The sequence below is a fragment of the Callionymus lyra genome, chromosome 14, assembly GCF_982586985.1.
Source record: "Callionymus lyra chromosome 14, fCalLyr1.hap1.1, whole genome shotgun sequence".
NCBI lineage: Eukaryota > Metazoa > Chordata > Actinopteri > Syngnathiformes > Callionymidae > Callionymus > Callionymus lyra.
In genome coordinates this window covers 5,942,218-5,968,114 of record NC_141831.1, presented here as the reverse complement: position 1 = coordinate 5,968,114, position 25,897 = coordinate 5,942,218, and the positions used below count along the sequence as shown (strand labels likewise).

The 25,897-nt window shown below is 40.1% G+C and overlaps 2 protein-coding genes across 2 annotated transcripts; one reads left to right on the top strand and one right to left on the bottom strand.

Moving 5' to 3' along the window:
- Positions 1 to 4,095: 4,095 nt before the first annotated feature.
- Positions 4,096 to 7,567, bottom strand: LOC148065822 (tripartite motif-containing protein 16-like). The gene is made up of 3 exons (XM_087808082.1): positions 7,525 to 7,567; positions 5,266 to 6,068; positions 4,096 to 5,205 (listed from the first exon to the last, which is right to left on the bottom strand). The coding sequence occupies exons 1-3, from the start codon at positions 7,565 to 7,567 to the stop codon at positions 4,513 to 4,515; spliced, it is 1,539 nt and encodes a 512-aa protein (XP_087664208.1). The 3' UTR covers positions 4,096 to 4,512.
- A 2,346-nt stretch (positions 7,568 to 9,913) lies between these two features.
- On the top strand, positions 9,914 to 25,025 carry ugt5d1 (UDP glucuronosyltransferase 5 family, polypeptide D1). Its single transcript, XM_087808081.1, has 5 exons — positions 9,914 to 10,069; positions 17,918 to 17,948; positions 17,992 to 18,287; positions 19,280 to 19,993; positions 24,444 to 25,025. The coding sequence occupies exons 1-5, from the start codon at positions 9,914 to 9,916 to the stop codon at positions 25,023 to 25,025; spliced, it is 1,779 nt and encodes a 592-aa protein (XP_087664207.1).
- The last annotated feature ends 872 nt before the right edge of the window (positions 25,026 to 25,897 follow it).

Here is a 25,897-nt window from a genome sequence, read left to right as displayed (position 1 = left end):
TGAAGGAGTCAGTAGATCATCAAACACAGATGTTTCTTGAAGGAGTCAGTAGATCATCAAACACAGATGTTTCTTGAAGGAGTCAGTAGATCATCAAACACAGATGTTTCTAGAAGGAGTCAGTAGATCATCAAACACAGATGTTTCTTGAAGGAGTCAGTAGATCATCAAACACGGATGTTTCTTGAAGGAGTCAGTAGATCATCAAACACAGATGTTTCTTGAAGGAGTCAGTAGATCATCAAACACAGATGTTTCTTGAAGGAGTCAGTAGATCATCAAACACACATGTTTCTTGAAGGAGTCAGTAGATCATCAAACACACATGTTTCTTGAAGGAGTCAGTAGATCATCAAACACAGATGTTTCTTGAAGGAGTCAGTAGATCATCAAACACAGATGTTTCTTGAAGGAGTCAGTAGATCATCAAACACACATGTTTCTTGAAGGAGTCAGTAGATCATCAAACACAGATGTTTCTTGAAGGAGTCAGTAGATCATCAAACACAGATGTTTCTTGAAGGAGTCAGTAGATCATCAAACACAGATGTTTCTTGAAGGAGTCAGTAGATCATCAAACACAGATGTTTCTTGAAGGAGTCAGTAGATCATCAAACACAGATGTTTCTTGAAGGAGTCAGTAGATCATCAAACACAGATGTTTCTTGAAGGAGTCAGTAGATCATCAAACACAGATGTTTCTTGAAGGAGTCAGTAGATCATCAAACACAGATGTTTCTTGAAGGAGTCAGTAGATCATCAAACACACATGTTTCTTGAAGGAGTCAGTAGATCATCAAACACACATGTTTCTTGAAGGAGTCAGTAGATCATCAAACACACATGTTTCTTGAAGGAGTCAGTAGATCATCAAACACAGATGTTTCTTGAAGGAGTCAGTAGATCATCAAACACAGATGTTTCTTGAAGGAGTCAGTAGATCATCAAACAGAGATGTTTCTTGAAGGAGTCAGTAGATCATCAAACACAGATGTTTCTTGAAGGAGTCAGTAGATCATCAAACACAGAGATGGTTCCAAAGCTTAGGAGCAACAGTCTGGAAGGATTTCTCTCCTCTGGTCCTGAACCGTGTTCAGGAACCATCAGTAGATTCTGATCCACAGACCTCAGAGCCCGAGCTGGGGTGTAAGTCTGGATCAGATCACTGATGGAAGGTCTGACCATGAATAGATCTGAAAGTAAGAACCAGAATTTTTAAATGATCCCGAAAGAAACTGGCAGCCAGTGAAGAGTTTTAAGGATCAGGAGAAATGTGAGTTCTTCTACTAGAGCGGGTCAGAATTCTCGCTGCAGAGTTTTGTATGAACTGCAGGCGAGACACATCCTTCTTGTTAAGACATGAAAATAAACTGTTACAATAGTCCAGACGAGACACAAACGCATGGATTATAAGATCCAGATTGTGTTGTAACATATTTTTCCTAAGTTTAGAGAGTTTTCTCAGTGTTGAACTAGAGACATGCCTTTTTAAAATATAACACCCAGGTTTCTCAGGCTCAGTTTGACAGACTGACCTAAGTCACCCAAGTACTGACGCAACCCAGGGATCTTCATCATCATCAGGAGCAATAACCAGAGTTTCAGTTTTGTCCACATTTAGCTTCAAAGTGTTTTCACTCATTGTTTGATTTCTAGCAAACAATTGACTAAGTTCAGCCTCTGGGGCTCAGTTGGATCAAAGAGCAGCAGAGCTGAGGCTCGCTCTCATAAATACACTGGTTTAATGATGTTGGATTAGTTTAATTTCACTCAAACAACAGGATAACATTAACACGCCAGCAGTGACAATGAGTTTATCAGCCTTTATTATTATTCATATTAATTTTTTTTTTTTTTTAGGTTTTTCACCTAGAGATAAACACGTAAATATGTGTAACTGGCAAAATGTCTACAACAAATGTTATGGCAAGAGCAGTAAAAATAAAGTGAACATTCAAACTGTCAGCACTTTTTGATTATTGATCCGAGTAAACATCTTGTTTTTTTTTAATCAAAAATGATGCTGGTCCAACAATCTGGTCCAACCTGCTGATCCACACGTCTTCCTTGAAACCATGTGACTCTTTATCTCTGACACACACACGCACACACACCCACACACACATTCACACGCACACAAACGTACACACACAAACATACAAACACACACCCACACACATACAAACATACACACACACGCACAAACGTACACACACCCACACACACATTCACACGCACACAAACGTACACACACAAACATACAAACACACACCCACACACATACAAACATACACACACGCACAAACGTACACACACATAACATACACACACACAAACGTACACACACAAACACAAACGTTCACACACAAACGTACACACACAAACATACACACACAAACACACACCCACACACAAACATGCCCACACATGCACAAACATACACACACATAACATAGACACACAAACATAGACACACACACAAACGTACACACACCCACACAAATGTACCCACCCACCCACAAACGTACCCACACACACACAAAAGTACACACACACACACAAACGTACACACACAAACATACACACACAAACACACAACCACACACAAACATGCCCACACATGCACAAACATACACACACATAACATAGACACACAAACATACACACACACACACAAACGTACACACACAAACACAAACGTACACACACAAACGTACACACACAAACTTACCCACACACGCACAAACGTACACACGCAAACACACACCCACAAAAATGTACCCACACAAACATACACACACAAACGCACACCCACACACAAACGTACCCCGCACACGCACAAACGTACACACACAAACATACACACACAAACACACACCCACACACAAACATGCCCACACATGCACAAACATTCACACATAACATAGACACACAAACATACACACACACACAAACGTACACACACAAACACAAACGTACACACACACAAACGTACACACACAAACGTACACACACAAACATACCCACACACGCACAAACATACACACACAAACACACACCCACAAAAATGTACCCACACAAACATACACGCACAAACGTACACACACAAACATAGACACACACACAGAAAAACACAGATGATTGAATTACTACTTAATTTGGTACGTGACTATCTTCTCAGTCACAATCGCTACAAATGTAGCTAACATCGATCGGTCGCGCTTTCTGCCGGCAGCTCGACAGTTCAATAGCTCCGGGAGAAACGGTCTGGAACTGTAGAAACATCGCTATATTTAAGGCAAATTTCCCCGGCCAGGGGGTCGTCTCCTTCAAGTTGTCTATGTCTCGATCACCTGCAGAGAAACTTCCTAGCTTGCCCCCCTTCTCGGGTGGGTGCCTTTGTCTTCCAGACCCCCCCCCCCTCCTGGGTGTGTCCCGCTTCGCTCTTTGATCCACGACCCCAGGTGTGAAAGGGCAGACAAACAGACGTTTTAAATAACCGGTGTCTTATCTCTAATTCTGTTCCAAGCTTGTTTTTAAAACAGTGTGTCAGTCTGAGTTAAATGTTGATTGTGAATGTGTATTCAAACGTTTAAACTCTTAGATGAAGCTAGTCATTTATACTTTATATTTTGATTATCTTTTAGCATTCATTTAAGTATGGCGTATACGTATAGTGGATAATAATTTTTAATCTAACACGATCGAGGACCCAACAAACTTCTTCTTCTCATCACATCAGGACGTGGGCTTGTCGAGTGCACCGGGAGAGCTATGTTGTTTGCGAGGGAGACCCTTATTAAACAACATTGCCGTTCACCTGTCTCGATCATAATCATGATCTCTGAGGTTGAGGCGTCATTTCGCCATCATTACATTCCACTGTGATCTTATCGCTTTTCACTATCAGGAGCTTTCTGCTGAGTTGAAAAGGAGGAAGTTCGGTTGGGATTCCACACCTCTTATAGGAAGTGAGCTGCACCCAGCTGGGAGACGAGTTCATTGAGCTTTCTCAGAGACGAGGCAGGCCCTGGAGGATGAACCAGTAGCGAAGCAGTTAGAGGGCGGTGCACCAAATGAGGTAGAACAACAACATCATGATGATCATGAACATGTTTATTAAGAAGATTTTAAGAAGTTACAAGAAGACAAAACGACATCATAGCAACAACATTATAACAACAACATCATGATGATCATGAACATGTTTATTAAGAAGATTTTAAGAAGTTACAAGAAGACAAAACAGCATCATAACACCAACATTATAACAACAACATCATGATGATCATGAACATGTTTATTAAGAAGATTTTGAGAAGTTACAAGAAGACAAAACAACATCATAACACCAACATTATAACAACCACATCCGGATAATCATGATCATGTCAACATCACAAAATCCACAACGTCATAAAACCATCATTACTTCTTCAAACTCTGGACGATACAGTTGTTCTGAGACGTTGAAGCTTCATGTCACTCCTGGAGACACACAAACACTGTCGTCTACTTCAGCTTCACAAACTCACATGCGCACCAAACAAAAACATAGACTCCAGCATGAAGAGGCTCCGTGAAGCTGGTCTGGACTCTGTGGAGGAGAGTCATGGTCTCAGAGACGCTGTAGAAGCAGAGAAGACCTGCAGAGTGATCCAGGTACACCCCCACTGTGGAGGGCACGACCCTGGACACTCTCGTCATGATGTTGTCGTGCATGAATAAACAACCAGAGTCGTCACAATATAAACACCAGGATTTGTCATTTTGTCCAAATAAACTTTCATCTCCTGATCTGCTGATGTTCTTGTATGAAGCTGCTACGTCAACATGTCCTTCTATCATCTTCACCTCCCAGTAACAACGTCCAGTCAGAGACTCTTGACTCAAGACTTGAAGATAGTCGATGAATCTGTCTGGATGATCAGGACGAGACCGACGCGTCTCCATTTTTGTCACTTTCTTGTTTCCTTCAGACAACATCAACATTGAGTCTGCAGTGTTAGGATCCAGAGTGATGTCCTCTGAGTGTGCGAGGAACTGCTCTCTGGTCTCTTGATGGATCACCAGGGAGATATCGGTCCACGTGTCCCTCAGAAGGTCCTGGAATTGGTCTCTGCAGGCTGACACAAGTGCGGTCACTTCCTCAAAGCCAGGGTGAGTTTGCTGAAGGGTCATGGAGGAGAGCGTGTCTTCACTGACCTCTGAGGGTGAGGTCGTGTCTTCACTGACCTCTGAGGGTGAGGTTGTGTCTTCACTGACCTCTGAGAGTGAGGTCCAGTTCTGCAGGAAGACGATGTGACTCTCGATGAGTGACAGCTGCTGCAGCTCAGCATCTTTCTTCTCCAGCTCAGAGATCTCCTGCTCCAGCTGCTCCTGAAGTCCTCGGACTCGAGCGGCTTCAGTCTCCTGATAAGATCTGATCTGCTGCTCCACACCATACTTTTTTCTCTGGAGGATCTGAGACATCTGGTCGAGGATCTCCTGACAGGTCTTCATTGCTTGATTAGCAGAGACGCTGATGTTCTTCTCCTCCTTCTGGAGCAGCTTCACTTTCTTCTTTCTCTTCTGGATCTTCTGCTGGATTCTTCCACGACTCTGATCCATGTCTTCCTCTTTCTCCCTCCTCTCTGCTGTGGCCGAGACGATGACATGATCTTTGTGTTGGTCCACAGCACAGAGAGAACAGATGACCTGCTGATCAGTACGACAGAACATCTTCTTCTCCTCCTCGTGTTCGGAGCAGATCATCTCCTGGAGCTGCTTGAACGGATGGACCAGCTTGTGTCTCCTGAAGGCCGGAGCTTCTAGATGAGTCTGGAGGTGAAGGTCACAGTAGGAGACCAGACACACCAGACAGGTCTTGAGGGCTTTCATCTTCCTCCCGGTGCACATGTCACAGACCACATCTTCAGGTCCAGCAGAAGACAGGTTGTCAGCTGCTCCAGTCTTCTTCAGCTCCTCCACCAACTCTGCTAACACAGTGTTCTTCTGGAGGACAGGTCTCTCGCTGAAGCTCCGTCTGCACTGAGGACACTCGTAGATGTTCTTGTCCTGCCAGTGACCTTCAAGACAAGTCTTACAGTAGTTGTGTCCACAGTGGAGAGTGACTGGATCCTTCAGTAGCTCCAGACAGATGGAACAAGAGAAAGACTCTCTCTTCAGATCAACTCTAGTCGTGTCCATGGTTCTCCGACTGAAACACTCCTTCACAGGTGAACACTTTTATACAGTCAGTCACATGATGCTGCCACAATGTGGTCCGACCTGCACACACACCATTTATACTTCCTCTTCACCATGTAATAATTCCTGACAGTGACAGTGACACACACCTTGAGTAAGTTAGCAAGTAATTAGTATTAATAGAGCGCTTTTCCAGACCAGGGTCACAAAGCGCTTAAACAATACCTAATAAAATAAATACTTAAAAGATCAAGATAACACCGAGACAAACACAGGAGTCTCAGAGAATCAAGGAAAAGCACAAATAAAAGTGTCTAAAGATGTTTCTTGAAGGAGTCAGTAGATCATCAAACACAGATGTTTCTTGAAGGAGTCAGTAGATCATCAAACACAGATGTTTCTTGAAGGAGTCAGTAGATCATCAAACACAGATGTTTCTTGAAGGAGTCAGTAGATCATCAAACACAGATGTTTCTTGAAGGAGTCAGTAGATCATCAAACACAGAGATGTTTCTTGAAGGAGTCAGTAGATCATCAAACACAGATGTTTCTTGAAGGAGTCAGTAGATCATCAAACACAGATGTTTCTTGAAGGAGTCAGTAGATCATCAAACACAGATGTTTCTTGAAGGAGTCAGTAGATCATCAAACACACATGTTTCTTGAAGGAGTCAGTAGATCAAACACAGAGATGTTTCTTGAAGGAGTCAGTAGATCATCAAACACAGATGTTTCTTGAAGGAGTCAGTAGATCAAACACAGAGATGTTTCTTGAAGGAGTCAGTAGATCATCAAACACAGAGATGGTTCCAAAGTTTAGGAGCAACAGCCTGAAAAGATTTCTCTCCTCTGGTCCTGAAGTTCAGGAACCATCAGTAGATTCTGATCCACAGACCTCAGAGCCCGAGCTGGGGTGTAAGTCTGGATCAGATCACTGATGGAAGGTCTGACCATGAATAGATCTGAAAGTAAGAACCAGAATTTTTAAATGATCCCGAAAGAAACTGGCAGCCAGTGAAGAGTTTTAAGGATCAGGAGAAATGTGAGTTCTTCTACTAGAGCGGGTCAGAATTCTCGCTGCAGAGTTTTGTATGAACTGCAGGCGAGACACATCCTTCTTGTTAAGACATGAAAATAAACTGTTACAATAGTCCAGACGAGACACAAACGCAAGGATTATAAGATCCAGATCGTGTTGTAACATCATTTTCCCAAGTTTAGAGAGTTTTCTCAGTTGAAACAGTTTCTGGTCAGTTTTCTTCAGTGTTGAACAAGAGACATGTCTTTATTAAAATACAACACCCAGGTTTCTCAGGCTCAGTTTGACAGACTGACCTAAGTCACCCAAGTACTGACGCAACCCAGGGATCTTCATCATCATCAGGAACAATCACCAGAGTTTCAGTTTTGTCCACATTTAGCTTCAAAGTGTTTTCACTCATTGTTTGATTTCTAGCAAACAATTGACTAAGTTCAGCCTCTGGGGCTCAGTTGGATCAAAGAGCAGCAGAGCTGAGGCTCGCTCTCATAAATACACTGGTTTAATGATGTTGGATTAGTTTAATTTCACTCAAACAACAGTATAACATTAACACGCCAGCAGTGACAATGAGTTTATCAGCCTTTATTATTATTCATATTCATTTTTTTTTTTTTTAGGTTTTTCACCTAGAGATAAACACGTAAATATGTGTAACTGGCAAAATGTCTACAACAAATGTTATGGCAGGAGCAGTAAAAATAAAGTGAACATTCAAACTGTCAGCACTTTTTGATTATTGATCCGAGTAAACATCTTGTTTTGTTTTAATCAAAAATGATGCTGGTCCAACAATCTGGTCCAACCTGCTGATCCACACGTCTTCCTTGAAACCATGTGACTCTTTATCTCTGACACACACCCGCACACACACCCACACACACATTCACACGCACACAAACGTACACACAAACATACAAACACACACCCACACACATACAAACATACACACACACGCACAAACGTACACACACCCACACACACATTCACACGCACACAAACGTACACACACAAACACACACCCACACACATACAAACATACACACACGCACAAACGTACACACACATAACATACACACACACAAACGTACACACACAAACACAAACGTTCACACACAAACGTACACACACAAACATACACACACAAACACACAACCACACACAAACATGCCCACACACGCACAAACGTACACACACAAACATACACACACAAACACACACCCACACACAAACATGCCCACACATGCACAAACATTCACACACATAACATAGACACACAAACATGCACACACACACACAAACGTACACACACAAACACAAACGTACACACACACAAACGTACACACACAAACATACCCACACACGCACAAACATACACACACAAACACACACCCACAAAAATGTACCCACACAAACATACACGCACAAACGCACACCCACACACAAACGTACCCCGCACACGCACAAACGTACACACACAAACATACACACACAAACACACACCCACACACAAACATGCCCTCACATGCACAAACATTCACACACATTACATAGACACACAAACATACACACACACACACAAACGTACACACACAAACACAAACGTACACACACAAACGTACACACACAAACTTACCCACACACGCACAAACGTACACACGCAAACACACACCCACAAAAATGTACCCACACAAACATACACACACAAACGCACACCCACACACAAACGTACCCGCACACGCACAAACGTACACACACAAACATACACACACAAACACACACCCACACACAAACATGCCCACACATGCACAAACATACACACACATAACATAGACACACAAACATACACACACACACACACAAACGTACACACACAAACACAAACGTACACACACAAACGTACACACACAAACATACTCACACATGCACAAACATACACACACAAACACACACCCACAAAAATGTACCCACACAAACATACACACACAAACACACAACCACACACAAACGAACCCGCACACGCACAAACGTACACACACAAACATAGACACACAAACATACACACACAAACACAAACGTACACACACAAACATACCCACACACGCACAAACATACACACGCAAACACACACCCACAAAAATGTACCCACACAAACATACACACACAAACACACACCCACACACAAACATACCCGCACACGCACAAACGTACACGCACAAACATACACACACAAACACACACCCACACACAAACGTACCCGCACACGCACAAACGTACACACACAAACATAGACACACACACAGAAAAACACATATGATTGAATTACTACTTAATTTGGTACGTGACTATCTTCTCAGTCACAATCGCTACAAATGTAGCTAACATTAGGGAGTTTGGTATCGGATTAAAAGGACTTTACGATCATCTACTACGTGACGGTAATTTATCAGATTAAAAAAAAAGCCGACAACTTCATTGGTCGCACTTCTTGTGTCGCTCATGTGGCAGAGACTCCAGGTCCACGTATGACTCAGACGACTCTGGTTTTCCACGCGGTCATTATCCTGTCCAGAGCCTCGTTGAAGGACCAAAAAGCTAATGCAGACGTAACAAAAACAAGCTCCTCGAACTGTATTTGCTGAGTCTGCGTACGACGTGCGACACACGTGTGGCTCAGATCTCGACATGTTCAAGCTAATCATTCGCAAGAAGCCGTTTCATCTGACGGGAGCTGGATTTGGCTCCTGGACGTCGGGCGAGATGCCGCAGGAAGAAACCATTTTCCAAAGCATAGGAAACACCTGGAAACGTCCAGATTTCCTGCCTGTTGGAGCGACGCAGGTGGTTTATTTATTCAGAAAATCCTCCGTGTTATTTAAACAAGGCGTTTTCTTTTAGCGCTTCCTTCAGCAAAACCATTTTGTACTGGAATCATATTTTGGTTTCTGCACGACAACATTGATCAGGAATCCTTTCATCTGCGTGTTTTTGGCAGCAGACGCGTCGAAGGCAGTCTTTGCTTTTTCATATATTCCCGGAGAAAGTGACAGCTTTGATGAAAGGTTTAATTGTCCGTCAAGTTATTTTTGGATTCACCGCAAGCTTGGAAAAAAAATGGGCTAATTGTTTGCCTCAGGGTTACATGGGTAATATATTTAAACGTTCATAGTTTGGATCATCGTGTTTAAACATAGCTTAGCAATTAACAAAGCTACTAAATAGTTAGCATAGCATTAGTTCATAAACATAGTTTTACCTTACCTTACCTTACCTTACCTTACCTTAGCATTAGTTCATAAACATAGCTTACAATTCACATAGCTACTAAACAGTTAGAGTATAATTAGCTTAGCAGTAATTCATAAACATAGCTTAGCAATTCACATAGCTACTAAACAGTTAGCATAGAATTAGCTTAGCATTATAACATAAACATAGCTCAGCAATTCACATAGCTACTTAACAGTTAGCATATAATTAGCTTAGCAGTAGTTCATAAACATAGCTTAGCAATTCACATAGCAGAAAACTGGTAGCAGCAAATAGGAAAAACCCCAAAGTTTTGTTTGACACGATTAATTCTCTCGTGTCTCCTGCTCCTCAAATCACGCCTGTCTTCTATGAAGCTGACAGCAATGCATTGTTGAGATTTTTCATTGACAAAATTAAATTGATCAAAGAGAAAATCTCTCCCCCTTTGTTTGGAACCCCTACTGTCTCTGAGCCCCTCTCCTCCTCTTGGTCCTCCTTCACTGCTGTATCTTTGGGTGATATTTCGGCACTAGTGAACAAGATGAAACCCTCCTCTTGCTCAGATGACGTCCTTCCGTGTAGGCTTTTTATCAAAGTATTTGATGTAATTGGCCCCTGGTTTACCAATATGGTGAACCTCTCCCTTTCCACAGGGGTTTTTCCCAATGCATTTAAACATGCCATTGTGGAGCCTCTGCTCAAAAAACCAGGCTTAGACCCAACTGACCTCAGTAATTTCAGGCCTATTTCTAAGCTCTCTTTCTTGTCCAAGATCTTGGAGAAGGTGGTGTCTGAGCAGCTGTCTTTGTTCCTGGATCAGATTCCTTTCAGTCTGGCTTCCGTAAACATCACTCTACGGAGACAGCTTTATTGAAAGTGTCCAGTGACATCATGATGTCGGCTGACTCTGGTAAATTCACTGTTCTGGTTCTCTTGGATCTGTCCTCAGCCTTTGACACAGTTGATCACCAGATCCTGCTGAGAAGACTGAGGGATGAAGTGGGACTGTCTGGGTCTGTGTTAGAATGGTTCTCATCTTACCTTTCTGGGCGCAGTTTTAGTGTATCTGCCAATCAAATGAGGTCTGAATCGGCAGATCTGTTGTGTGGAGTCCCTCAAGGTTCTGTTCTGGGTCCTTTATTGTTTTTGCTGTACTTGATTCCCCTTGGTAAAATCATTCAGAGATTTCCAGATGTTTCTTATCACATTTTTGCTGATGACATCCAGCTCTACTGCTCTTTTGACCCAACTGAGCCCCAAAGGCTGAACAGCTTAGTCAATTGTTTGCTAGAAATCAAACAATGGCTGAGTGAAAACACTTTACAGCTTAATGTGGACAAAACTGAAACTCTGGTGATTGCTCCTGATGATACGATTCCAGGGTTGAGTCAGTACTTGGGTGACTTAGGTCAGTCTGTCAAACTGAGCCTGAGAAACCTGGGTGTTGTATTTGATAAAGACATGTCTCTTGTTCAACACTGTAGAAAACTGACCAGAAACTGTTTCCTTCAACTGAGAAAAATCTCTAAACTTAGGAAAATGCTGTCACAACATGATCTGGAGCTTGTAATCCATGCGTTTGTTTCTTCTCGTCTGGACTATTGTAACAGTTTGTTTTCATGTCTTAACAAGAAGGAGCTGTCTCGCCTGCAGTTGATTCAGAACTCTGCAGCGAGAATTCTGAGCCGCTCAAGTAGAAGAACTCACATTTCTCCGGTCCTTAAAACTCTTCACTGGCTTCCAGTTTCTTTCAGGATCAACTTTAAAATTCTGGTTCTTACTTTCAGAGCTATTCATGGTCAGGCTCCTCCTTACATCACTGATCTGATCCAGCCTTACACCCCAGCTCGGGCTCTGAGGTCTGTGGATCAGAATCTACTTATGGTTCCACGCACACGGCTCAGGACCAGAGGAGAGAAATCTTTTCAGGCTGTTGCTCCTAAGCTTTGGAACAATCTTCCTCTCTCTTTGCGCTTGATGGAGTCTACTGACTCCTTTAAGAAACATCTTAAGACGTTTCTATTTGTGCAGGCTTTTCCTTGAATTTCTCGAACTCCTGTGTTGTTCTCGGTGTTGTCTTGATCTTTGAAGTATGTAATGTTTTGAGTATTGTTTTGATTGTTAAAGCGCTTTGTGACCCTGGTCTCGAAAAGCGCTATATAAATATATATTACTTACTTACTTACTTACTACTAAACAGTTAGCACAGCATTAGTTCATAAACATAGCTTAGCAATTCACATAGCTACTAAACAGTTAGCACAGCATTAGTTCATAAACATAGCTTAGCAATTCACATAGCTACTAAACAGTTAGTATAGCATTAGTTCATAAACATAGCTTAGCAGTTTATATAGCTACTAAACAGTTAGCATAACATGAGCTTGGCATTAGTTAATTAACATATTTTAGCAATTCACATAGCCACTAAACAGTTAGCATAGCATGAGCTTAGCATTAGTTCATAAACATAGTAAGTAAGTAAGTAAGTAAGTATGTAATATTTATTTATATAGCGCTTTTCGAGACCAGGGTCACAAAGCGCTTAAACAATCAAAACAATACTCAAAAAAGTACATACTTTAAAGCTTAGCAATTCACAAAGCTACTAAACAGTTAGCATAGCATGAGCTTAGCAGTAGTTCATAAACATAACTTAGCAATTAACATAGCTACTAAACAGTTAGCATAGCATTAGTTCATAAACATAGCTTAGCAATTCACATAGCTTCTAAAAAGTTAGTATAGCATGAGCTAAGCATTAGTTAATAAACATAGCTTAGCAATTCACATTGATACTAACCAATTAGAAAAGCATGAGCTTAGCATTAGTTCATAAACATAGCTTAGCAATTCAAATAGCTACTAAACAGTTAGCATAGCATGAGCTTAGCATTAGTTCATAAACATAGCTTAGCAATTCACATAGCTGCTCACCAATTAGCAAAGTTAGTTCATAAACATAGCTTAATGATATGGAATATTATCACTTAACAAATTAAACTTAAACTTAATAAACGTTTAGCATCATTACAATTTCAAATCAAAATATCACTTGTTAAAGTTGTTTTTCTTTATTTCCAGTCCGCATTTTCATGTTAATTTAACCCTTGTGTTGTCTCGGTGTCAAAGGGGGAAAATAAATAAATCAACATGAAAATTAGGAAAGAAAATAAAGAAAAATATCTTTAACAAGTGATATTTTGATTTGAAATTGTAAAGATTAAAGCCAAAATTCTAAATAAATGTAATATAGAAACATGAGGCTCATGGGTAATATTTCTAGATGATCTGTGATAAGCTGGAGTGATGGACGGAGGAAGTGAAAAGGAGAGTGCAGACATGGTAGACGGCTAACAGGGCTAATCACTGACAGAAAAGTTTCAATATCACCCGTAAATGTTTAGAATTCGTAGCTCAAAGGCTCCGCGATAGAGAGACAGGATTAGCAACAGTTCCACAAAAGAACGTGTTGCCACTGAAACCCTGGAGGTGGAGATGAGCTCCAGCTTGACCTCGTCCAGATCAACATACTTCTGTATGAGGCATCGCTCTCCAACGATTGGTCACAGGGCGCTACATCCTTCTTGGCCGACGCTCGTGTTCCTCTAATCCTGCTGCTTTGTCTTCGGCGATCCCATCGATTTTACGCTTCCAGACTTTGACGTAATCTGGACGACGTGAGAACGGACGCAGCCGTTGACCGCGATCGAGTTCGGAATATTTGAGCCGCGAGGATTTGCACACAAATTGACCAAAGCTGTGTTGACGAAATCATTCTACTGTCAAATGATGTTTACATTATTCATAATATACAACGTTAATATGATGTTAATGTAGAAGAAATTCATGATAAGCTTTGATGAAAGGTTTGAGTGTGTGTCAAGTTATTTTTGTCATAGCTTAGCGATTCACATAGCCACTAAACAGTTAGCATAGCATTAACTTACCATTATTTCATAAACATAGCTTAGCAATTAACATAGCTACTAAACAGTTAGCAAAGCATTAGCTCAGCATTAGTTCATAAACATAGCTTAGCAATTCACATAGCTACTAAACAGTTATCATAGCATTAGCTTAGCATTAGTTCATAAAGATAGCTTAGCAATTAACATAGCTACTAAACAGTTAGCATAGCATTAGCTTAACATTAGTTCATAAACAAAGCTTAGGAATTAAAATAGCTACTAAACAGTTAGCATAGCATTAACTTACCATTATTTCATAATCATAGTTTAGCAATTAACATGGCTACTAAACAGTTAGCATAGCATTAGCTTAACATTAGTTCATAAACAAAGCTAAGGAATTAACATAGTTACTAAACAGTTAACATAGCATTAGGTTAGCATGAGTTCATAAACATAGCTTAGCAATTAACATAGCAGCTAAACAGTTAGCATAGCATTAACTTACCATTATTTCATAAACATAGCTTAGCAATTAACATAGCTACTAAACAGTTAGCAAAGCATTAGCTCAGCATTAGTTCATAAACATAGCTTAGCAATTCACATAGCTACTAAACAGTTATCATAGCATTAGCTTAGCATTAGTTCATAAACATAGCTTAGCAATTAACATAGCTACTAAACAGTTAGCATAGCATTAGCTTAACATTAGTTCATAAACAAAGCTTAGGAATTAAAATAGCTACTAAACAGTTAGCATAGCATTAACTTACCATTATTTCATAATCATAGTTTAGCAATTAACATGGCTACTAAACAGTTAGCATAGCATTAGCTTAACATTAGTTCATAAACTAAGCTAAGGAATTAACATAGTTACTAAACAGTTAACATAGCATTAGGTTAGCATGAGTTCATAAACATAGCTTAGCAATTAACATAGCAGCTAAACAGTTAGCATAGCATTAACTTACCATTATTTCATAAACATAGCTTAGCAATTAACATAGCTACTAAACAGTTAGCAAAGCATTAGCTCAGCATTAGTTCATAAACATAGCTTAGCAATTCACATAGCTACTAAACAGTTATCATAGCATTAGCTTAGCATTAGTTCATAAACATAGCTTAGCAATTAACATAGCTACTAAACAGTTAGCATAGCATTAGCTTAACATTAGTTCATAAACATAGCTTAGGAATTAAAATAGCTACTAAACAGTTAGCATAGCAGTAACTTACCATTATTTCATAATCATAGTTTAGCAATTAACATGGCTACTAAACAGTTAGCATAGCATTAGCTTAACATTAGTTCATAAACAAAGCTAAGGAATTAACATAGTTACTAAACAGTTAACATAGCATTAGGTTAGCATGAGTTCATAAACATAGCTTAGCAATTAACATAGCAGCTAAACAGTTAGCATAGCATTAACTTACCATTATTTCATAAACATAGCTTAGCAATTAACATAGCTACTAAACAGTTAGCAAAGCATTAGCTCAGCATTAGTTCATAAACATAGCTTAGCAATTCACATAGCTACTAAACAGTTATCATAGCATTAGCTTAGCATTAGTTCATAAACATAGCTTAGCAATTAACATAGCTACTAAACAGTTAGCATAGCATTAGGTTAGCATGAGTTCATAAACATAGCTTAGCAATTAACATAGCAGCTAAACAGTTAGCTTAGCATTAACTAACCATTATTTCATAAACATAGCTTAGGAATCAAAATAGCTACTAAACAGTTAACATAGCATTAGGTTAGCATGAGTTCATAAACATAGCTTAGCAATTAACATAGCAGCTAAACAGTTAGCTTAGCATTAACTAACCATTATTTCATAAACATAGCTTAGGAATCAAAATAGCTACTAAACAGTTAACATAGCATTAGGTTAGCATGAGTTCATAAACATAGCTTAGCAATTAACATAGCAGCTAAACAGTTAGCTTAGCATTAACTAACCATTATTTCATAAACATAGCTTAGGAATCAAAACAGCTACTAAACAGTTAACATAGCATTAGGTTAGCATGAGTTCATAAACATAGCTTAGCAATTAACATAGCCACTAAAAAGTTAGCTTAGCATTAATGTACCATTATTTCATAAACATAGCTTAGCAATTAACATAGGTATTAAACAGTTAGCATAGCATTAGCTCAGCATTAGTTATAAAAATGAAAAACATTTTCTTACCATTAATTCATGAAACGCGACTTAAGGATAAAAGAAAGGTTTTGGACTATTATCACTTAAATCTTAACTTGAAAAAAAACTTTTAGCATGATCATGCTACTTAGCATGTTGCTGTTGGCTTCATCGATTCTTGTATCTCATGAGAGTACATTTTACTGATGGACCAGTGATCATAGAGATTATGAAATTCTGTTGTTGGCCTTGTTAAGGGACTGATTGAAGTTAAGTAAAGGTCAGTACAGTGTTTTAATTATTATATACCAAATAAACAGACAAAATACAACCAGTACCATCATGTAGATCACAGGACGCATTAATGTGAACAGCTCTTCTTTAGATGCTAGAGTGATAGAATGTTTTCTTTTTATACTTATATTATATTATTTTATAACAAATAGAGCTAGAGCTGGACACACATGCAGATCCAAAAAAACAACTGAAAAAAACAGAAAGAATCCAGAAATGTTTAATCACAATAGCTAAAATAAAAAAACAAAACAATTATAAAGTGTCCATATAACTGACCAAAGGAAACTCAAAGCGCACCACAGGTCGGGCGGAGAAAAAACATGAGGAGACTGAAAAAACAAGGCTTGATAAAACGACAAAATGTAGGCAAAAACACCAAAAAACAAGAAAGAACTGTAATCCAAGAGAAGAGCGTAGAGAAAGTACATACCAGGGAGTGACGCTAATAATCTGGCGCCTGTTGCTGCAGGAGAGGTGGCTTTAAGTTCTGCTGCAGAGCTGGTGATTGCAGACATTGTCAGAGCAACAGGCGCTTTCTACACACATCTAATTTATGAATAAACTTCATGTATGTGGATTAAAGGTTGAAGATCAAGAATTTTGTGTTTTGTGTGTGTTTGACCAAATAGGGATTTGATGATCAGGTTACCAGGTCAGTATCTCTCGTTTAAATAACTTTTCTACTTGCATGTCAAACATTAGCATCATATAAAAATACAAATGAAACTCGGGGAACTCGCTGTGATCTAATCTTCGAGTACTATCTAGTTCACGGAGGACAAGGTAATACTGATAAGAAAACAGATCAGAGTTAACTATCAACAAACATTTCAGGTTGGTATAAAAAATACCAAGTTGGTAAAGTCCATATTAATGTGTAACCGCCAGGTTAACTTGACTTCACACCGATCAGATCGGAGGAGAGGATGACAGATTTATCCTCGTCTATTACGTTGTTTCAGGACCCTCCCCACATTCCTAGAACCGGGGTTACTTATGGTGTTTAATGATTGGAAACTCGTTCAGGGGGTCAAACTATAAAACATGGAGTTCTGCGTCAGGTGGAGCATCGACGTCCGGACCACACTCCTGGTAACTTCTCATCATCGTAACGTCTTCGTTATCTTACCTTCAGGAAACATGCGGCATCATGGCGGCCTCCAGATGCTCCTCGCCGTCGTCCTGGTCTCCTTCTGGTCCCCGTGTCGGGGGGCCAACATCCTGGTGTACCCCATCGATGGAAGCCACTGGGTCAACATGAAGGAGCTCCTGGAGGAGCTTCACGCCCGAGGTCACGACATCACGGTGCTGAGGATGTCGGACAGCGGGTACGTCGGAGAGAAGTCCTCCATGTACACCACGCTGAACATTCCGTTCACCATCGAAGGCCTCCAGGAAGATTTCGAGGAATTCCTGGAAACCCATGTGAAGGTAAAGGTCAGATGTTGAGTTAATCTTAAATCAAGTGATGAGAAAAAGTCCTGAGACTTAATACACTTAACTGGTCTTAAAACTGGTCGCAACATATATTTTCTTCATGTATAATAATGTGTAGAACAAACACACTTTTTTGCAAAATAAATAATTCACAAAATTCATGATTTGAAGTCAAATATTTGTTTGTTCCTGCTAAAATAATCTCTTCAAGAAAACTACATCCATGTCAATCAAAAACTCCCGACATACGTACAATAAAAAGTGAAATATCTGTTTTTAAAATGTCTTATTTTAATTATCTTTTTTTAAATTTTTTTTAAATCCATGTATTTGCTTCTATTTTTATTTTTTAACTACACAGAACCAATTATATACACACACGCACATCCCTTGAGACCCTGGCGATGACTGAGGACGAGAGGATACAGTGAGTCCAGCAGCTTTTAAAGCTGATGTTTGGACATATTTTGGTTCGAAAACAAATTAAAGCAGTTACGACTTATATCGTTGACCCTGTATCATGATACATATCAACACATTTTTGACAACACACTCCTACTTTTGGCTTAGTTTGCTGATGTTTAGAATAACCATCCGGATCCACAAATCAGTTGAAGATTTGTCTCGGTTTTTGTTTGTATGTTTTGCCAGAAAGCTACTGCCCCCTCTAGCTAGCCGTGATATTTTACGTGCTAAAATAAAGTTATCAGATTAACCTAGCTTCAAACCTGAAGATGGAAATCCTGTAAGGTCCCAGTGATGACTGAGGATGAGAGGATACAGTGAGTCCAGCAGCTTTTAAAGCTGATGTTTGGACATATTTTCGTTTGAAAACAAATGAAAGCAGTTACGACTTCGTCAAGAGTCATGTGGTCTGTAAATACTACACACAAATACTTAATGAGACAAACACTGTGTTTAGGGTACAGTTGAAACACATTCCTTGTACTGGTGCAAAAGTGGGTCATGGACTGATTGTCTTGCAGGTACAGCGAGAAGGGGCTTCACTCATGACCTTCATCAAAATGACCAGGAACCTCCACAACATGCTCACTAACGCGCACCTGAATCAATGCGATGCGTTGGACAAACGGTTGGGTAACAAAGAATTCCTCCGAGCATTGAAGGAACCCAAGTTCGATCTGATGCTCACAGACCCGGCCCTGGCCCCGGGGGTCTTCCTGGCCAAGTACCTCGACCTCCCCCTGGTCCTCAACGTTCGCTGGACGGCCGGGATCGACGGGCAGCTGCTGGCGGCGCCGTCCCCTCTGTCCTACATCCCCATGGTGGGCACGGGCCTGACGGACAACATGACTTTACTCCAGAGGGTCAAGAACGTTTTCTTCTACGGAATCTTCCTCCTCCAGAAGGAGTTCCTGATCAACCCCATCTACGCCGAGCTCTGCAACAAACACATGGGACAGCCTTGCGACATCTACGCCCTGTGCCAGGACGCAGACATACTGCTCTTCAGGTCAGACTTCGTCTTCGACTTCCCTCGACCCACGATGCCGAACATCGTGTACATCGGGGGCTACCAGTGCAAGCCCAGCCGGCCGCTGCCGGACCACCTGGAGGCCTTCGTCCAGAGCGCCGGAGAACCCGGCGTGATCCTCATGTCTCTGGGAACGCTGGTCAAAGCTCTGCCAGAAGAGCTCGCTGATGAGATCGCGGCGGTCTTCGCCAAGATGCCCCAGAAGGTAATTTACTCTTTCCATAGGAAGCATAAACATGTTCTCTAGAGCCTCCATGGATCTGTTTGTGCAACAGTTCTGTTCACGTCAGAGAAGCAAATACTTTTCTCTTTACTCACATTTTTCCACTGATTTTTTTTCATTTAAAATTTCCTCAGACTTGGTTCTTTGACTCTGTTTTTGATGATCTGTGTGTTAAAGTGAAAGTACTTCATTTACTTGAACTGCAAACTATTTTCATAGTGGTTTAAACTTAAATGACTTAAATGTATACTTTTATTGTGTTTAATACCAGTTCAGTTTTAAAAAGCACTTTCATATTTTGCGCATTTTTTTGTATACCTAAAAAGTACCTTTAAATGAATTGAGTTACCATCTTATTGGCATTTTTAAAATCCAAAGTCCTTTTATAATTTATATTGAGTATATTTAGATTTAAATAATAAACATAATATACAATTAAATTAACTTATTGAGTCTGTACTTTTATGTCTTTTTACACTCGACTACTACATTATGAATAGAATAATGAATAGATAAAATTAAACATTTTTAAAAATTGTTTTGTCGTTTGGATTCTACATTTTATATTTAAACTTTGTTTTTTATTTTTAATTCATTAAGCAAATATATATTTTCATCATAACAATGTAAACTGACTCAGCACTATCTCTACTTTTCTTAACCCTTGTGTTCTTCAGCATCAAGGTGACCCGAAGGCCTGAAAACAAATGTGTTTGTGGTATCCCTTGTGTTATCGCCAGGTCAAGGTGAACGACCTCCACCACTGTATAAGAATTTATGGATGGTATTATTAAGAAGATCATTTGTGAAGCGCCTTTATAGACCAGGGTCACCAAGCACTTTAACAGTCACGCATTCCCCCATTCACACACACAATCACACACTGATGGGAGTAGGCTGTGACGCAGCGCGCCAGCTGCAGAGCTGGCATCAGGAGCAATCAGATATCTTTCTGAGAGAAAACGCAACAAACTCGTCAACCCCTTATAGAAGCTAGCGTGGGCGAGACAACACAAGTGATGAACCCTGCAGCAAGAATTCTGAGCCGCTCTAGTAGAAGAACTCACATTTCTACGATCCTTAAATCTCTTTACTGGCTGCCAGTTTCTTTCAGGATCAATTTTAAAATTCTGGTTCTTACTTTCAGATCTATTCATGGTCAGACCTTCCATCAGTGATCTGATCCAGACTTACGCCCCAGCTCGGGCTCTGAGGTCTGTGGATCAGAATCTACTGATGGTTCCTGAACTTCAGGACCAGAGGAGAGAAATCCTTCCAGACTGTTGATCTACTGACTCCTTCAAGAAAATTCTGTGTTTGATGATCTACTGACTCCTTCAAGAAAATTCTGTGTTTGATGATCTACTGACTCCTTCAAGAAACATCTGTGTTTGATGATCTACTGACTCCTTCAAGAAACATCTGTGTTTGATGATCTACTGACTCCTTCAAGAAACATCTGTGTTTGATGATCTACTGACTCCTTCAAGAAACATCTGTGTTTGATGATCTACTGACTCCTTCAAGAAACATCTGTGTTTGATGATCTACTGACTCCTTCAAGAAACATCTGTGTTTGATGATCTACTGACTCCTTCAAGAAACATCTGTGTTTGATGATCTACTGACTCCTTCAAGAAACATCTGTGTTTGATGATCTACTGACTCCTTCAAGAAACATCTGTGTTTGATGATCTACTGACTCCTTCAAGAAACATCTGTGTTTGATGATCTACTGACTCCTTCAAGAAACATCTGTGTTTGATGATCTACTGACTCCTTCAAGAAACATCTGTGTTTGATGATCTACTGACTCCTTCAAGAAACATCTGTGTTTGATGATCTACTGACTCCTTCAAGAAACATCTGTGTTTGATGATCTACTGACTCCTTCAAGAAACATCTGTGTTTGATGATCTACTGACTCCTTCAAGAAACATCTGTGTTTGATGATCTACTGACTCCTTCAAGAAACATGTGTGTTTGATGATCTACTGACTCCTTCAAGAAACATGTGTGTTTGATGATCTACTGACTCCTTCAAGAAACATGTGTGTTTGATGATCTACTGACTCCTTCAAGAAACATCTGTGTTTGATGATCTACTGACTCCTTCAAGAAACATCTGTGTTTGATGATCTACTGACTCCTTCAAGAAACATCTGTGTTTGATGATCTACTGACTCCTTCAAGAAACATCTGTGTTTGATGATCTACTGACTCCTTCAAGAAACATCTGTGTTTGATGATCTACTGACTCCTTCAAGAAACATCTGTGTTTGATGATCTACTGACTCCTTCAAGAAACATCTGTGTTTGATGATCTACTGACTCCTTCAAGAAACATCTGTGTTTGATGATCTACTGACTCCTTCAAGAAACATCTGTGTTTGATGATCTACTGACTCCTTCAAGAAACATCTGTGTTTGATGATCTACTGACTCCTTCAAGAAACATCTGAAGACACTTTGTCGAAAGACTGAGCGTCTCTGGAAGTCCACTAAACTTGAGGTGCATAGACTTCACCTCAGGGATCTGATGACTTCTTACAATGAGATGGTAGAAACTGCTAGATCTGATTACATCAGAAAACTGGTAGCAGCAAATAGGAAAAACCCCAAAGTTTTGTTTGACACGATTAATTCTCTCGTGTCTCCTGCTCCTCAAATCACGCCTGTCTTCTGTGAAGCTGACAGCAATGCATTGTTGAGATTTTTCATTGACAAAATTAAATTGATCAAAGAGAAAATCTCTCCCCCTTTGTTTGGAACCCCTACTGTCTCTGAGCCCCTCTCCTCCTCTTGGTCCTCCTTCACTGCTGTATCTTTGGGTGATATTTCGGCACTAGTGAACAAGATGAAACCCTCCTCTTGCTCAGATGACGTCCTTCCGTGTAGGCTTTTTATCAAAGTATTTGATGTAATTGGCCCCTGGTTTACCAATATGGTGAACCTCTCCCTTTCCACAGGGGTTTTTCCCAATGCATTTAAACTTGCCATTGTGGAGCCTCTGCTCAAAAAACCAGGCTTAGACCCAACTGACCTCAGTCATTTCAGGCCTATTTCTAAGCTCCCTTTCTTGTCCAAGATCTTGGAGAAGGTGGTGTCTGAGCAGCTGTCTTTGTTCCTGGATCAGAGCGACATCCATGAGAAGTTTCAGTCTGGCTTCCGTAAACATCACTCTACGACAGCTTTATTGAAAGTGTCCAGTGACATCATGATGTCGACTGACTCGGGTAAATTCACTGTTCTGGTTCTCTTGGATCTGTCCTCAGCCTTTGACACAGTTGATCACCAGATCCTGCTGAGAAGACTGAGGGATGAAGTGGGACTGTCTGGGTCTGTGTTAGAATGGTTCTCATCTTACCTTTCTGGGTGCAGTTTTAGTGTATCTGCCAATCAAATGAGGTCTGAATAGGCAGATCTGTTGTGTGGAGTCCCTCAAGGTTCTGTTCTGGGTCCTTTGTCAGTACTTGGGTGACTTAGGTCAGTCTGTCAAACTGAGCCTGAGAAACCTGGGTGTTGTATTTGATAAAGACATGTCTCTTGTTCGACACTGAAGAAAACTGACCAGAAACTCTTTCCTTCAACTGAGAAAAATCTCTAAACTTAGGAAAATGTTGTCGGAACATGATCTGGAGCTTGTAATCCATGCGTTTGTTTCTTCTCGTCTGGACTATTGTAACAGTTTGTTTTCATGTCTTAACAAGAAGGATGTGTCTCGTCTGCAGTTGATTCAGAACTCTGCAGCGAGAATTCTGAGCCGCTCTAGTAGAAGAACTCACATTTCTCTGATCCTTAAAACTCTTCACTGGCTTCCAGTTTCTTTCAGGATCAACTTTAAAATTCTGGTTCTTACTTTCAGATCTATTCATGGTCAGGCTCCTCCTTACATCACTGATCTGATCCAGACTTACACCCCAGCTCGGGCTCTGAGGTCTGTGGATCAGAATCTACTTATGGTTCCACGCACACGGCTCAGGACCAGAGGAGAGAAATCTTTTCAGGCTGTTGCTCCTAAGCTTTGGAACAATCTTCTCTCTCTTTGCACTTGATGGATCTACTGACTCCTTTAAGAAACATCTTAAGACGTTTCTATTTGTTCAGGCTTTTCCTTGAATTTCTCGAACTCCTGTGTTGTTCTCAGTATTATCTTGATCTTTAAAGTATGTACTTTTTTGAGTATTGTTTTGATTGTTTAAGCGCTTTGTGACCCTGGTCTCGAAAAGCGCTATATAAATAAATATTACTTAATTACTTTTATTTGTGCTTTACTTGATTCTCTGAGACTCCTGTGTTTGTCTCGGTGTTATCTTGACCTTTTAAGTATAGAGTATTGTTTTGATTGTTTAACCGCCCGGGTCACCTTGACCCAGAGATAACAGGATGGTTAAACTAATTCCAGACCGGAAAATGTTTTTTTACGCCTCAGGTGATCTGGAAAAACCTTGGTCCTCGCCCGTCGAAGTTGGGCAACAACACTCTGATGGTGGACTGGATGCCTCAGAGGGATCTTCTCGGCCACCCGCAGATCAAGGTCTTAGTGAGCCACGGAGGAACCAACGGGATCCAGGAGGCCATCTACCACGGAGTCCCCGTGCTGGGCATCCCCCTGTTCTTCGACCAGTACGACAACCTTCTGCGCCTGCAGCAGAAAGGCGCCGGCAGGATCCTCAAACTCGTAGATTTGAACGCGGCAAACTTCCAGGCGGAGCTCCAGGAGATCCTGCAGCACGAGCGCTACGGGCAGAACATCCGGAGACTCCAGCGCCTGTACAAGGACCAGCCGACGTCTCCCATGGACCTGGCGGTCTTCTGGGTGGAGTTTGTGATGCGGAACAAAGGGGCGGCTCACCTGAGGACTCACGCCCACAAGATGCCCTGGTACGCCTACTACCTCGTGGACGTGATGCTGCTGTACTTCACGGCTCTGCTGGTTCTTCTGGCGGCTCCTCTGGTCGTCTGCAGGTTCCTCTGCTGCAGGAGGAAAAAAAACAAAGTCAAACAGCATTAAATTCATTTTTAATCCTGGTTTTTATGACATATTTGGTTCTGTTGATGTTTATTTATGATCAAGTTTGTTCAATAAATATTAAAAACATCCACCAGAGTCTGTTCATTTCAACTATTTGAAATTGTTTTTCTTTATTTCTTTAAGAATTTGATCCAAATAGACAAATTGTTTCAAGGTTAAACAACTTTTTTTATTGGTTTTAACAAAAAAAATGTTTTTAAACGATTCTCACTTGATTTTCAATCCTAAGTAAAACCTTAAAATTCATCTTTATTTGGTTTTATTGTCAAATTCTCCCTCATGTTGGTTTTTTGCTCAATAAATCTGGTGATTTTTTGTTAAAAGTCTGAAAAATCATTTAACAAAAGTAAAAATATTAATTTTAACAGCATTTTCTTTATTCTGCTTTAATATTGTTCATTTTTAAATCCAAATAATAATATAATTCATATTGAGGATATTTTGATTAAAAAATAAATAAATTATAACGATAATATTCTATTAAATTACCTAATTTAGCTGTTTTATAACATCATTTTATATACTTTTCTGTGTTTTTTCCATTTTCAAACTATGGGTTTAGAAAAAAAAAATGAAGTCTACCTTTTTTCTACTGTTTTTTTTTTAACAAATTCATTAATTTATTGTGTTTTCTATATTTCAAAGTCTTTCAAAATTTTCAGTTTGAATAAAAGCATAAAAAAACCCTCCTGTGAATCAATAAAGAACTCTTTGTTAATATTGTACATCAATCCCAAGGTTTTTTATTGCACATGACAAGTCCAACATGCAGGTAAAAAGAAAAAATTGAATTTGTTTCCCTGGTTTAACTTTGACTTTTCCACACAGAACTGTAACAAGTGTCAAATAAT